Raw genomic sequence first — 15,681 nt, forward strand, 5'->3', positions numbered from 1 at the left:
CAGCAAACCTTCTTGCCACAGCTTGCATTGATGTGCCTTCTTGGATGTGCAGCACCACCTGAGCAACTTCAGCGGGTTGTAGACACCGCCTCATGGTACCTCCAGGGGTGCGACACACACAAAAGCAAATGTGACCAAAAAATTAGCCAGAAAGGATGAGAGCAGAGAAATGGTCTGTGGGCACCACCTGCAGAACCACTCCCACAAGGGGTTGTCTTGTTAATTGCCTCTCATTTCCACCTGTTGCCTGTTTCATTTGCCCAACAGCACGTGAAATAGATTCACTCACAGTGTTGCTTCCTACAGGCTGATTTCACAGAAATGTGATTGACTTCGAGTTACATTGTGTTGTTTTGGTGTTCCCCTTATTTTTTTGAGCAGTATATGAATTCATATGTTGAATGCAAGTTATTTTTGGCGCTCGAGTCATTTGACCATCATCTCCTTCTGTTGCGCAGTTCTTCTTCACAATGTAAATGGTAAAGCAACACTGCTCCCAGCAGTTCATGTATTGTACTGCAGCAAAAATTAAGCAGAAAGCGGCCACCAAACTGACTTTATCATGAATTTACAACATTACACATGATCAATTATGTTACTAATCATTTTTGCATTATTGTATATGTTACACACATTGTGATTGGCGCAAATCTCAAGACGGTCCATATGTTTAATTCAATTTTTTTTTTATTTGCCCCTCCCTGGCAAGAATGTGAAACTCCACCTATGGGAAAACATTTGATAAATGTATCACCTTCATTTGGCCCAGTTTGCATATAAATCTTAATGGTAAACTTTATCTGAAGTGATGGAAACAGTGTGTAAGAGTGCTGACAAAGCGGCTCTGAAAATGGATGGATGGATGGATGGATGGATGGATGGATGGATGGATGGATGGATGATAGATTTAGATGGATGGATGGATATTTGTGTGTGTGCTGCCTGATGGAGCGCTGAGTTGCGAGTGTGTGTGCGTGTCTGTTGCCGTGACGACAGTGTGTGTGTTGCTTCATTCCTTGTACAAAGGTCTTCTCTGCCTTTTTAAAAAGTGAATTTGTAGAAAACTGTGTGCAGCCACAGGGCTGGTGATAACCCAGCTTTAATGTGTTTTGGGTTGCCATAAAGCAGTACGTACGTCTTATTGCGAGAACGAGAACAGAGCTACGAGACTGCCACTGGGTCGGAGGCAGCGAAAGTTGCAAGTGCCCCATAAACACTTGTATTACCCTCACAGGAACTATGAGAAGTATTTATTAAAGGGCCCATGTTATGCTAAATCAACTTTTCTGTGCTTTAAACGTGATAAAAGTGCTATTAGGACTTCATACACATGTCCAAAGTGTTTTTTTTCATTGAATCCCTCAATCATTAGTTAGAGGGTGGTGTGTGTGTGTGTGTGTGTGTGTGTGTGTGTGTGTGTGTGTGTGTGTGTGTGTGTGTGTGTGTGTGTGTGTGTGTGTGTGTGTGTGTGTGTGTGTGTGTGTGTGTGTGTGTGTGTGTGTGTGTGTGTGTGTGTGTGTGTGTGTGTGTGTGTGTGTGTGTGTGTGTGTGTGTGTGTGTGTGTGTGTGTGTGAGAGAGAGAGAGTCATCTCTCAGCTGGTCCTTGTTTCATTGTAATGAGATACAAATCTGTAGCCCACTCTGTTTGTTTGCTCTAATAATTCACCGATATGGATTTCTGTCATCCGATCTGATTACTGAAATTTCTGTAGTTCTATGACTGATAACTCATTTAAAAAAAATACACCTTTTTTAACCCACATTATTTTTCTTTTTAGAAAGCCAAACAATTTAAGTAACACATGTATAATGCAGCTGTTTCCTCCAAATCTCTCCCAGCTGTTTTTTTCTGTGCAGCGGCAGTTTTATACATATTCCTTTCAAACACGGTCTAGTTTTCAGCGTCTTGAATAGTAACTAAACCCCAAAACCTTCGGTTGAAAACAAATGTATTTGGGTTTTAAGTAGTGCTGTTGATTGATCCTGATCCAACTCCTAAAATTTTTGTCAAAGTATCTCAATTTGGTGTATTCCGTTGTAAAATCAAAGAGATTGCCCTCTATGGGTTGAAATCCAGCTAATACAATTAGATATTGCTATTGCTATTGGCTGAGAACGATTGCTACTTTTTAAAGATGAACTGTTGCGGTCCATGCATTGTCTTCCTCTGAGACTGTGAAGGAACTCCATGACAGTGACCAGTCCCACATGTTGTGGTTAGCTTAGCATGTAGCAGTGCTAGCAAAGTCAAGCAGGCTCCAACTCCTTCTCTTTCCAAAGAACCAAATAAGGGTTACTTTCCACTGACTTCACATTTTAGTCCCTGCTTTTTTCCTTCTTTGGCTCGCTGTGCGCTGACGGCAGCCTGACAGTGACGTGATTAGCATTTTTCAGATAAGTGAATGACTCATTGCGATACAGAGGTTGTACTGTAAGCATTCACCAACCATTAGGACCAGCTGATGACTCATGAGTCCTGATTGAAAAGCATTTCACAGCCATTAGTAATATTGTATCCATTCAGGCAGAAAGCACCATGGCAGACTTTCAGGTGATGTTGAACAATTATCTGTAATATGTAAAAGATAATCAGCATTAGTATTAGCATAAGCATAACCTAGCAATAACATTAACCTAGCATTAGCACTAACTTAGCATTAGCATAAATTTGTATTAGAATTAATATTAGCATTAGTTAACATTAACATACATTAGTGTTAGCATTAGTTAGCATAAGCATAGCATAGGCATAACCTAGCAATAGCATTGACCTAGCATTAGCACTAACGTTAGCATTACCCTAACGTTAGCATTAGCCTAGCGTTAGGATTAACCTAGCATTAGCATTAGGCTAGTGTTAGCATTGGCCTAGCATTAGCATAAATCTAATGTTAGCATTAGCGTAACATTAGCATTAGCCTAGCATTGACATTTACCTAGCATTAACACTGCTCTAGCATTAGCTGAAAAAGTTGAAATGGGCTGAAGGCTGTAGCTGAACATGTTAAAGGTGGAATGGTCAAAATTGGTTCATGAATGGCTGGGGATGAAGTTTTTGAAATTCCCAATATAAATGAATAGGAAAGAAAAAATTTAATAAGTCAAAAAGTTTAAAAGATACAAATTTTAAAAGTACAAGCATAAATCTCTGGAACTTTCTGAATTTTTTGATAGCTTAATTGTCAAAATCGGACAAATGGTGTAGGAGGAGTTAACACAGATGGAAGAAAAAATGAATAACAATAGTGAGGATGACTCCTGGATCCTCACTAATTAATTATTAATTACGTGATTACAATTATAATTGAACCTAACCATGAGTAACTCTAACCCTTTCCTTTACTATTCCTTTTGTCTGTTGTAGCTAAACCAGTCGAGCCTACCACGGTAACTCCGTACCACACTGAAGTCTCACAGAGCCCGACGTCCTCTAAACCAGAACAAGCTGCTCTCCAAAGTGGGGCCTTGGTCCCGTACTCATCCACAGAGAGTCCACTCACGATGCTCACCTCTCCCCACACCACCCTTAACAGCCAGCACACCACCTTCGAAGACCACGACGTCCGAGACTCCAACAACATGAACTGGGTGGAGTCCGTCCCTGGCCGAGGCGACACCTTAGTTCCCATCCCGTTCTCACCTCCGCCCACCTCACGACATCAGCCGGGGCAGCTCGACATCTCCCACGAGGGAGAAGACGGGTCGGACCAGCAAACACCAAGACCGGGAACCGACCGTCCAGACGCAGCCACTCCAGAAGCGGGTGCTCCCACCACGACCGATGTCCGACCACAGCCGGGGCAGCTCGACATCTCCCACGAGGGAGAAGACGGGTCGGACCAGCAAACACCAAGACCGGGAACCGTTCGTCCAGACACAGCCACTCCAGAAGCGGGTGCTCCCACCACGACCGTTGTCCGACCCCCGGCTGTGGTTTTCAAGGAGGAAATGACTCCTGGAGGTTTGCCAGTGGCCGGAGTTGAGCCGGACAGAGCTGTTGACTCGTCGGGAATCTCGTCGGTTCACATCTTATTGTATAACGTCAAGGGCAAGAACAACTCAGGTAAGAGAAAGTTATCAGTAACACTTTACTTAAAGTTTTATACATAAGCCTGTCATTAGCATCTCAGTTGGGGTCAATTATAACTGTAATTGCCTCATTGGTAATTAATTACAATTATGACATAATTATGATTGTAATCTGAATGAAAAAAATATGTTGCTGTTGTAATCGTAATTGAATTGTAATTGAGTTCAGATAACTGACTAATTGTGATTGGCATGAAAATTCTATAAAAACTGTAATTTACGATGTAATTAAACACAAATCTGGGGAACCATGTAACAGTTCTATGACTTACACATAAGTAGTTCTTTAAATTCTTTGACTATGTTTCACATTAAGGCTGCGTTCGTATAGTCCCTCCTACCTCCTTTCCTATCCACTTCTCCTTAACCCCCAGAAGTGTTTAAGTGGTGGCCATGATAAAGAGCGTTCCAATTCTCTAAAAGCTAAGGACAGGAGGTTCAATGCTTCCTTTATCCTAGGAAAAATGCATCCTTTACCAAATGAGACGAGATAATGCTGAGCCACAATTCCTTGTGGCTTTAAAGTGATGCGCCCACCCGAGCGCTTACGGAAACTCACAATGACCGACAAGCTATGGAGATCATGTGAGTTACCAATGCAATAACTTTAAATAACCTAAAACCCATATCTTGTTATATGTTAGCCATAATATCAGATTATAGCTGACATAAAACAGACACTTTGTGGTTCAATAAAAAGGGATCAGAGACATTTTTACCCGCATTATGTTTTATTCAACATAATTTATATTTCTGCGTAGAAGGTGAATGTGAGCAACCATTCTCAGTGTGACGTTCTTTTATTTTCACTTTTGTTCCTCGTTGCCTGGTAACCTCTTTTCCTTGGATTTACATTCAAACCTTGTGATGTTTGAGATTATATCAGCGGTTAGAGGCACAGGGGAAAGGGTTATAAATGCACTTTTAGTTGTCCATTTTTGGGAGATTTGTAGTTTTTTCACCACGACAGACGTCATTAACCTTTGCGGCCGTCGGATTATTACGTCACCTAGTGGAAGTGGGCTTGATTGTGAAAACAATATGATGGCCTTTTCCTAACACCAAAGTGGATAGAAAAACAGATAGGTGGGACTATTCAGACGCAGCCTTAGTCTACCTGTCACTTCTCCTCAGGATCATTTTATAATAAAATAAATAAAAGAAAATATAAATCTCGCGTTATACTGACAGAAATAAGGCTCAGATGCCCACACCAAAAATATTAATACCAATATATTCATTGATTAGAAAGCCTAATAAGGTAACCAAGATGAGAAACAAATTCGATGATAGATAATATTTTTTTGTATATTTTACAGCTGATTTAAGTCAAAAGCGACCCATTATCATAACAGATGCTAACAGAAGGCTAACACACGAGGAAGGTTAAATAATTGGGATTTATTGAATTTGAACTTTAGTAATTGAGAACGTAATTGTAACTGACTTTCAGTTGAAAAATAATAATTAATTTTAATTGGAAAAAATTCTGACATGAGTCAAAACCGACCCGTTATCATAAGAGATGCTAACAGAAAGCTAACACTATAGGAAGGTTATGTTTTATGGGCTTATTTATTAAAGGCTCAGTAATTGTGATGAATTGTAATTGAACTTTAGTAATTCAGAACATAATTATAATTGACTTTCAGGGGAAAAATAATGATTTAAATTGTAATTATAATTGGAAAAAATGCCAGTCAATGTAATTGTAATTGAACATTGAAAAATTTGATTGATCCTACCCCTGAGTAGCATAATAATGACAGCGTAATGTCAGCCATTATGTATAAAACTTCAAGTAAAGTGTTACCAAGTTATCTTAATGACACTGTCCTCCACATATTTTACAGTTTTTTTTAACAGTCTTTTTTATGATGTCTTCTCAGCTGCTGAAATATGAAATATTAAACTATACAGTTTATATACCAAAAAATAAAATCAAACTTTTTCTGACTAAAAGCAATTTCTTTGATTTTACACAAATGTGTTGGATGGTGCTTTTGAAAATATGCGATTCTTTTATAAGCAGAAAAAGTGGAACATTATATTAATCATCTAAATGCAGTATTATTTTCTTGTGGTTTTGCAAACCTTTTAGTGTTTATTTATTTACTGTTGTTTTGGGGTCTTGTGTTTTTTTTTTAATTATTTTTTAAAATAATATATATTGCCAAATGTCATTTGTTTTTGTTGGTATTTCCTTTCTTTTTAGTTATTTAATAAATAATAAAGATAATTCTTATTTTTTTGGTTGCTCAGTATTGATACATTTGTGTTCATTTTTTCTAATTCTTTTCTCTTTTGGCTGCTTTTTTTGCCCTTTAGCTGTTGTTTTATGATATTTCTGGTTATCGTTCATCTTTATATGTAATTTCTAAGTTGGGTTTCGGATATCGGATTCCACGATACTGTCCAACACCAAATTTCCAAATCTGATATGAACAATACGATACACGCAGGCTTTTTTCCCCTAAAGCTAATTTTAGTTATCCACATAAAACCCAATATCAATATGTACCAATATTAAATTATTATGCTGATATCGGGCCAATATTTAGGTTTGCCATTTTTTGGCCAGAATCTTGTGTTATTCTGAAGTCGTCTCGTGTATTTGTATTGTGTTTCTGTCAGTATTGATTGCGTATTGGGGTTTCTGTGTCACTTCTTATGTCGCTAACCTTTGATTTATTTGCCTGTCATGTTTCCTTTTTATTTCTAAGTGTTTCAGTGAGATTTTAATGTCTGTTAAACTGTTATTTTAAGCTTTTTCTTTTAGCTGATTGGTGTTGTATTTTAAATTTAGTTTGAAAATGCTATTTAAAAAAAATAAAATAAAATCAAAGTTAAGGGTCATCAGATATAAAACAATGTAAAAAAAAAAAAAAAAAAAGACAAATTAGTCCATATATGAGGAAGTGTTTGGTTCCCACTGAACTTTTCAGCTTTAAGTGAAGCCATGTGAGCGTTTTGACAGGAAGTTTTCTTTGTTGGAACAGGAAGAGGCAGCACATAAACAGCTTGAATATGACAGCGAAGTTTGTTCAACAAAACAACAAAAATGTTGGAAACCTCTACTTTAATCATTCCAATTGTCCTCAGTGGACCGTTGGAAAAGTGACTGCAGCTGCTGCACAAATACAGCAGAAAGACAAAGAAGGCATTGTGTTTTCTGCTCTAAATGCTTAAAGCTGCTCCCTGTCATTGTTAGAGCCTAAACAGGGACTGGACTTTTCTTCATTTCAGGTTCTTCAGTGAGTATGTGGGCGATAGAGCACCCCCTATGTAAAAAAAAAAACATTCATTTTATACGTCAAAGTAAAAAGTCTCTCCTCCGACATGCTTTAAACGCATTTAAACTAATTAAAACACACTTTTAAATAAGGAAGAATAGATTAAAAGGGTTTGTATCAGTGTTGATAGCCGGTCAGAATAAATGAAAAACGGAATGATGAAAAAGCAAAGAAAAGATTTGTTGAATTTTTGTTGTGTTGATTTGTTTTATATTATTGTGTTGATTTTTTTTTTAAATCTTGTATTTTATTGTTTAACCTTGTTGTGTTTATTTTTTGTGTTTTGTGTCGATTTGTTGAGTCTTAATTTCTTGTATCTTGAGTTGATTTGTTTTACCTTGTGTTAATTTGATTTATCTTGTGTGGATTAGTTGTATGTTGTGTTAATTTGTTGTATCTCTTCTTAATTTGTTGTATGCTAGTTAATCTGTCGTATGTTGTGTGGATTCGTTGTGTTTTGTTTTAATCTGTTGTATGTTGTGTTAAATTATTGTATGTTGTTAAAGTTAAATTGTTGTATCTTATGTTGATTTATTTTACCTTGTGTTAATTTGTTGTGTGTTAAGTTAATTTATTGTATCTTACAGTATGATGATTTATTTTACCTTGATTTCTTGTATCTTGTATTAATTTGTTGTATGTTAGATTAATTTATTGTATTTTATGTTGATTTAGTTTTTGCCTTGTGTTGATTTCTTTTACTTTGGGTTAATTTGGTGTATCTTGTGTTATTTATTTTTTTCTATCTTGTGATGTGTCGTACCTTGTGTTCTGTGTGCGCAGTGGAGCCGGTCCTGGAGTTTTTGAATCAGCCCTTAAACAGATCCCATCTTTCCTTGCTGCTTCCCACCAACGTCACATGGACGACAAACATGGACGTGGACTCGGACGCGTCGTTCCCCATTGATCAAAATCCGACCATCAGCTTCATCAACGGGAATCACGAGGTACGTCTTCATACGGAGCCTCATCCTGGCTTTATCTACAGATCCTGATGGAATCAGCATCGTCCAGTAGTGACGTAGGTTTTGATAGGTGTCACCTTTTAGGTTGGACTGGTTTTGAGCCCAGCCCAGTCTAGGACCACGATGGAACTGGTTTCAGACTAACTGTATTTTCTTCATATTTTAAACCTGATTTGACCAATTGGTGACAGGTTTGTCCTGTTAAAGACCATTTTTCTGCAAATATTTCTCTTCTTTTTATCCGTTTCCATCCATTTAATCTCTGCTCCTCGACCATCTTTTATAAATCCTTAAATGACGACGCACAAGTTGGAATATTGGTTTTAATTTATCTGATATGTTAATGTTTCATTTATTCAGACAACTGTCTTTCAGAAAAGTAACTTTGATCTTCTGACGTGTTTCGACTGTCAACTGCCAGGCTTCTTCAGAGGCATCTGCTGATCGAATTGATGTTTCCTTGACTTAATTTCAGCGAGTTCTTTTTGTCTTTTTTGTCTTTCTTAACATATTATTCAAAGAATGCAAAAATAACTTGCTGGAATTATTACACGATTAGGGATGTAACGATTAATCATAAGGCAGTTAAAAATCGATTCATAGGTATCACGATTGATATCGATTTTCTGAAAATTGAATCGCAGTACTTTTTTTAACCAGCAGAAGTGTAGGCGGCGGGCGGAGTCTGCTACTACTTTCTCTCTGGCTGCCTTCTACTCTTAAATATGTTAATAAATGATTCCTTACATCTTTAGCACCGAAAGAATATTTGTAATATTACTTGAATATCTGTAAAAGTCACGTTTTTCTATTAGCTCTGTCTGCTAGCATAGCATCTCTTCTTCACTGCTAGATTAGCTGCATGCCAACCGACCACTGGGTTACCAGCGCCCTCTGCTGGTCCAAACAAACATCTGACTTAATACAGGGCAATGACGTTTTTTTTTTTTTTAAAAGTCCAATTGTTAAGGCACAAAATACATTTTCAGTTGCACTTTTAAAAAGAAAAAGAACTATTTTGCAGTTTTTTTCATTGTTTATTATAGAACCAGAATTTAAATTAATAAGCTTCTTCTTCATTTGTATTATTCCTTTATTTATTTAATTCAAGATTTATTTTTAGTTAAATTGCATTATTTTGAATAGTTTATCAAGGGATTCTTTTGACAATGAAAAATAAAAGGAAAATAGTACAGTATTTTTTAGTTTTTTTTCCAAAAAAAAATAAAGGAATATTTTTCAATCATCATTTGTCTACAGTCACCATTTTGTAAAATAAATCCTGAGAGAATCGTATCGTGAACCCAGTATCGTGAATCGAATCGTATTGGGAGTTGAGTGAATTGTTACATCCCTATACACGATACATGTCAGGAGATCAAAGTCAATTTCCTGAAAAACAGTTGTCTGAAAGAAGACAAAAATAACTTGCTGGAATCTTTAATTTATCTGGATTTCCTTTGTGACCACAGTTAAGCTTGTCTTGGGCAAAGATGTGAATTCATTATAAAGAAAAAACTGAATCATAAATGTAGGACTTGTCAAATTATTACTCATCGTAAAATGGTTTTAGCCTGGGTTTTCAGTTAGCCTAGTTTTAATTTCACTTTGGACCAATTCTCACCAAATTAAATAGCTAATCTAGCTCAGTTGCTCACTCTTTTCATGCCCTTTTGACACATATTCAGGTTTCTCGATGTTATGATTTTTGCAGAATCTGAAGCTCTATATCAAAATTTAGGAATTTCTGTGCAACACTAAGAGTTGAAAGAATCTAATATTAGGTTTTCTGTTGAGGTAATGTAAAGATTTCCTATTAAGGTGAACATAATAGACCTATTTTACTGTTTTGGTTGTTGCCCCGCAGGTCAAACTGGACGCAAAGCAGCCGGAGGAAGCCAGAGGCGACCAGTTTGAAATGGCCACTCCTGTTCAGCTGTTGAACAATGGCATGACTCCCTTCGACTATGGTCTGGTAGAAAACCCTAAAGAAGAAACTGAAAACCTGATTTCAGTTCCCACAGTGGATTTAGACGAACTCAATGCCGAAGTTCACTCATCAACCACCAAATCGTCACACGCAGTGTCCGATGGTGTCCTCGACGGGTCCGAAGGCTCTTACAACGCTACAAGTGACGACTCTATTGCTCCACCAACCACAGCAACCGGATTGTTGACCAACGAGATGACGGATGAGACAGAAATCGGAGGAACTGAACCTCCGACTTTGATTCCAGACACAAAGTCCACTGAGACAACCACCCAGGCCCGAAACGAGGACTCGGAAGGATCTTCATCGGGAGAAGACGAGTCCTCAGGACAAGAACCGTCGGAGACGTTGTCATCTGAAGTTTTAGAGTCGGATGCCTCAGAGAGTGGCTCTGGATCGGATCAGCAGTCTGGAGAAGGAGAGATATCGGAGCAGCCGGTGGGTCCAGTCCATCGTCTTCCTCAGGTGAGTGTGGACAGAATGAAAACGTCTCCTCTGCATGTTTTTTGCTCTGTGCAGCAGCTGTTTCATATTTTTTTATTGGCTCTCCTCAGGTGACTGGTGAACCAACCATGGCAGCCATTTCTGTTGGAGATCAAAGCTTCCAAACAGCCTTGGCAGGAAGCTCCCTGAAGTCCACCGAGCGTCCACGTGTCACCGTCGCACCGCTCCATTCTTCAGTACGGACAACGTCCACCTCGTCACGTCTTTACACCTTCGATAAGAACCCGGGCTCATTCCCTCAGTGGGCTTTGACCCCCGACCCCGCTGCCACTGGTCTTCCCGACCACTATGGAGACTACAGCGAAAGAGTTGTACCAGATGTTGTTGAGTCGACTTCTTGGGAAACGGCTTTTACAGACAGCCCGGAGACCGCCACCGAGTTTGTGGTGTTCAGCGCTGAGGACGTCAAAGGTAAAAATAAAATTACATACTTTGAAAAGGTGTATCAAATCAACTGGTGATCATTATAGCTGGGGACTTGTCATGATGGAAGCAAGACATTGATAGATAGATAGATAGATAGATAGATAGATAGATAGATACTTTTAATTTAATCTAATTTATCCCTGAATCAGAAACCAAACACAAGATATAATAGGTTTAATTTATTCAGATAACTTTTTTTCAGGAAATTGGATCCCCTGACTCGATCAGTGCACACACATTGATTGACACGTGGGCGCGATTGTAAAACCCCAACAATCCTTCATATGTAGATTTCATGCATGAAAACAACCATAACCACTATTTTCTATTAAGGATCGTCACATGATTATACAATGTTAGATTATTAACACTAATACAGAACCTCTAAAATTTAGCTTCCCAAAATGGGGTACACAAATTGTCACAGGGGGTGATGTGAAGAATAATTAAATACAGCGCAATAACATTGAAAACTCATGCAGCCTCAGACAGAGAAACAATCTCATCAAAGAAGTACAAATATGAAATTCAGGCAAACATTGCACAGTTCTGTGCATCCTCTCAACCTCATCCTTCTCACTAAAGTTGTAGCGAGTTGTATTTCACAGTTTCAGGGTGATGAATATTTTATGTTACCACTATATGTTCAATCAACAAATGTTTGGTAGATTCTTTTTCGAAAAAAAGAGGTTGGTGTATCACAAAAAATGCCAGTATTTTAAGTAGTTAACTAAAGCAACAAGTGATAATTCTGAATAAGATGTTTTCTTGTGTGCTTACAGATTCTTCTTCTTTTTTATTATTTATTATTCCTCAACAGGATAGGGCAATTTCAGGGGAAAATTTCACTGTAGGGCTACATTGTATGGCATTGTTCAGGTAAAACGTCTGAAGGGGGACGGAACTGAGAAAAGTTTGAGGAGCTTCTGATTTAAAACAAGGCCAAAAGACACCGTATGGAGACCTGATACCATCCTCCTCACTAGTGGTGTGCCAAAATATTGATACCATATATTGCGATAATTCATCTCGCCTTATGTTATCGATGTATATACATGATACACAGAGATAATGCAGTACATACATAGTACAATGAGACAATAGGTGAGCAGTGGATATTTACAAATTTACTGTGTGTGTGTGCGCCTGTGCGTGTGCGTGCATTCATGTTAAGAAGAGCCACTGTGCAGTAACACTTTGTTTTACTTGGCTGTCATTTATGTGAAATTGATTGACAATGTTTTGTAATTCCTGTGAAATGGATTCAGGGCAGTAGATAGATTCTGAATTATATCAGTCACACAAATATTGTGATGTGTCGTGGATGAAATTTCTTGCAAACATCGGTTATTGCAGAATGGTGATATTATCGTCATCATGGGCAAAAATATTGTGACAGTATCTTATCGATACCCAGCCCTACTCCTCACGGTCCACAGCTGCTCACAACACATAATAAAAGGACTGACTCTTTTTGCAGGTTTGCCGCTCTGCTCCATCAACTCGTGTCTAAACGGCGGCTCGTGCTTCCAGCGAGCGGACAAACCCATCTGTGTGTGTGCAGCTGGATATGTCGGACAGATGTGCGAGCAAGGTGAGACGAGGCACGGACAGTTACACCTCGTGTGGACAGACGCACACAGGCCATATGAATGATCCAGCCTTGTGTTTTGTTCCCTCAGATGTGGACGATTGCAGCTCCAACCCGTGCCTGAACGGCGCCACCTGCGTGGACGGCGTGCACTCCTACACCTGTGTGTGTCTGCCCAGCTACGCAGGAGATCACTGCCAGCAAGGTCAGCACACAGACCGGTTCAAAACATCTGAAATCGCTTAACTTTGAGTGCATTACACTATGTGTGTGTTGCGGCTCAACTATATCAGCGTGTTATCTAGTGACTGGTTAAATCTTATAACTATCGAGGTTTTCTGAAGTGTGTTTTTATTGCGTTGTGACCCAACAAACAGTTCAGGTTACTGTAAACACTGAGATAAAGCAGGTGTATGCACTGTGTACCAGGGCTGGGGTCAATTATAATTGTAATTGTGTAATTGATAGTTAATTACAATGATGGCGTAATCATAATTATTATAATTTAAAAAATTTGTTGCATTTGTATTCGTGATTCAATTGTAATTGAGTTCAGATAATTGACTTTGTAGTTAGTCAACTATAATTTAACGCTAAACTGGGGAACCATGTTCCAGTTCTATGTACAGTTCTACACATATGTAGTTAACAATTATTAAAATATTTTTCATATCAAGCTTTCCCACATTTTACCATTGAAGAAAAATTGAAATCGACAGGTATACTGACACAAAAAAGGCTTGGACGCCCACACCAAAAATATTAAAAACCTATATTTTCATTATCTATTGGTTAATAGATAGAAAAGAAAGTAGATGGTCGATATTTGATTTTAGTCTATTTCACAGCCTATTTAAGAGCCGTAATTATAAGAGATGCTAACAGATAGCTAACATAAGAGGAAGGTTAAGTTTTATTACATTCTTTATTTCAGACTCAGTAATTGTGATTAATTATAATTGAAATTTAGTAATTGAGAACTTAATTGTAATGCGCCCTCAGTCATAATGAATGCATAGTGGGCGGATCTCCCAAGGGGAGCAAAATTATGGGAGCAGGAAATGCAAATAAAGATATGCAGAGGGAGCAATGCGATTCATGAAATTTGGAGCTGTTTGCGGTGATAGTTTTAGTAGCAGAAAATAGTACGACTGACAAGCAGGTGCAAACACACACGCAGAGATCATCGCTGCAATAAATGTGGACAGAAAACACAGCGGAGATGAAAAAAAGAGAAAAAAAACTGGACGTGCGTCCATCTCTCCTCAGCGGGTCACTGTCTCACACACACGCACGCCATCAGCCGCTCGCATGCACCCATCCGTCACTCACAGTCACATCCACACACATTTCTCCACTGCATAATTCATCCATTTTCTTATTAGTTTCCTCTATTAACATTTGAATTTTTGCTGCTTCAATTTTTTATTTTCGCTTCCGCGCACTCATGTTCACCCTCGTGTTCATCACAAAACAAAATGCTAATTTAAATAAGGGCGGTCTGCACCAGTTTTGCACGTGCACTCATCATTGCTGCAATCTCAGTGAATTCCGCAGCAGGTGAGGAAACTGCGTCACTAAAGGATTTAAGGAAGCAACTGAATTACCACCCTTTATTTCAGATTTTAGTGAATCCACCCCTTTGTATTTTAAATATCAAGACAAAACAATCCAATTCTGCAACACAACAAACCATTGAAAAAAATTACATCCTATTTTAGAAATGAGAATAATATACTGTAATACAATGTAACACCTACATGTGTAGTACAAATGTCCTGAGGGAACAACAACAATGGTGCTAAAACCAAAAGCAATGCCAAACAGTGCAATCAAAAGTTCAAATAAAATATAAAAGTTTCAGTGCAAGGACATTTCTACTTTTCTGTTTGGTTTTACTAGTCGGTAACAAAAATGTTAAAACCAAAGAACACAATGAACAACAGAACAGAGTTATATAGAATACACAACAAGAATCACTTATGCAGAAAGGCAATGCAGTGAGGGAGGTAAAATAATTTAAAGGGGGGGGGGGGAGTGCAATTTGGCAACCCTCCAGCAGATGGCTCCCTTGGCGGTCGCCTTGGTTGCCTAGTGGCAAGGCCGACCCTGCTGAGAAGTGCCGTGTGATTGGTCAGAAATCAGATGGAGGCCTTGGTTGTGTTGGGGAATTGTCCAAAAATCCAGTCGCTGCTGGACTAAGATACTTATTTGGTTTATCAGAACAAGATGATCATTTTTAACTCTTTTCAAAGCTTGAAAACACAAAGAAGAGGAAATCTCTTCCCGTCGTTCGACTCCTTTGTAACAATAAGGAAACAATAGTGATTCCTGTAGTTTGTGCTTTCTGTTCGAACTTTGTTAAATGTGTGATTACTTTAAGCAGTCAATTCGCAGTCAAACAGCTGCATTTTATAAATGCTGTGTTGAAACCAAGACTTTTCAGCCAAACTAACAGTAACACGTGAGTTTATGCATTTCCTCTCAGTGAGTCACACACTCAGTGTTGCCACAGTTTTACATCTTTGTGCAGCTTCTGTTCTCTGAAGCAAAGGTTCTCAGCCTTGGGGTGAGACACTGGGAGGGGGTCGCCAGATGCCTTCAAGAAAGAGTATTTTTTTAACAATTGTAGCCCATTTTTGCTTATATTTACCCTTTTTCTGCAACTACACCAAACTTGCCATATCTTAACCTGTTTTTATAACTTTTTCTTGACATGTTTTTGCTCCTTTTAATGCATTTTTGCTACATTAGTCTCATTTCTGTTACTGTACCTTAGTATTTTTTTCTGGTATCTGTACTTTACTTAAGTATTTATTTTTT

At 38.3% G+C, this 15,681-nt stretch overlaps 2 protein-coding genes across 2 annotated transcripts in view; one reads left to right on the forward strand and one right to left on the reverse strand.

Annotated features, from left to right (window-relative positions):
- Positions 1 to 15,681, forward strand: part of vcanb (versican b) — a 42,625-nt gene that overhangs the window by 13,571 nt on the left and 13,373 nt on the right. Inside the window, exons 7-12 of the mRNA XM_028462620.1 lie at positions 3,365 to 4,063; positions 8,166 to 8,329; positions 10,215 to 10,802; positions 10,892 to 11,252; positions 12,748 to 12,861; positions 12,950 to 13,063. Of these exons, the coding sequence (XP_028318421.1) occupies positions 3,365 to 4,063; positions 8,166 to 8,329; positions 10,215 to 10,802; positions 10,892 to 11,252; positions 12,748 to 12,861; positions 12,950 to 13,063 (2,040 nt within the window). The remainder of the gene's footprint in view (positions 1 to 3,364; positions 4,064 to 8,165; positions 8,330 to 10,214; positions 10,803 to 10,891; positions 11,253 to 12,747; positions 12,862 to 12,949; positions 13,064 to 15,681) is intronic.
- hapln1b (hyaluronan and proteoglycan link protein 1b) overlaps positions 12,399 to 15,681 on the reverse strand; it is a 48,161-nt gene continuing 44,878 nt past the window's right edge. The window contains exon 8 of the mRNA XM_028462622.1: positions 12,399 to 12,413. The gene's annotated coding sequence lies outside the window, so the exon portion shown is untranslated. The remainder of the gene's footprint in view (positions 12,414 to 15,681) is intronic.

Source organism: Gouania willdenowi, chromosome 12, assembly GCF_900634775.1.
Source record: "Gouania willdenowi chromosome 12, fGouWil2.1, whole genome shotgun sequence".
Taxonomy (NCBI): domain Eukaryota; kingdom Metazoa; phylum Chordata; class Actinopteri; order Blenniiformes; family Gobiesocidae; genus Gouania; species Gouania willdenowi.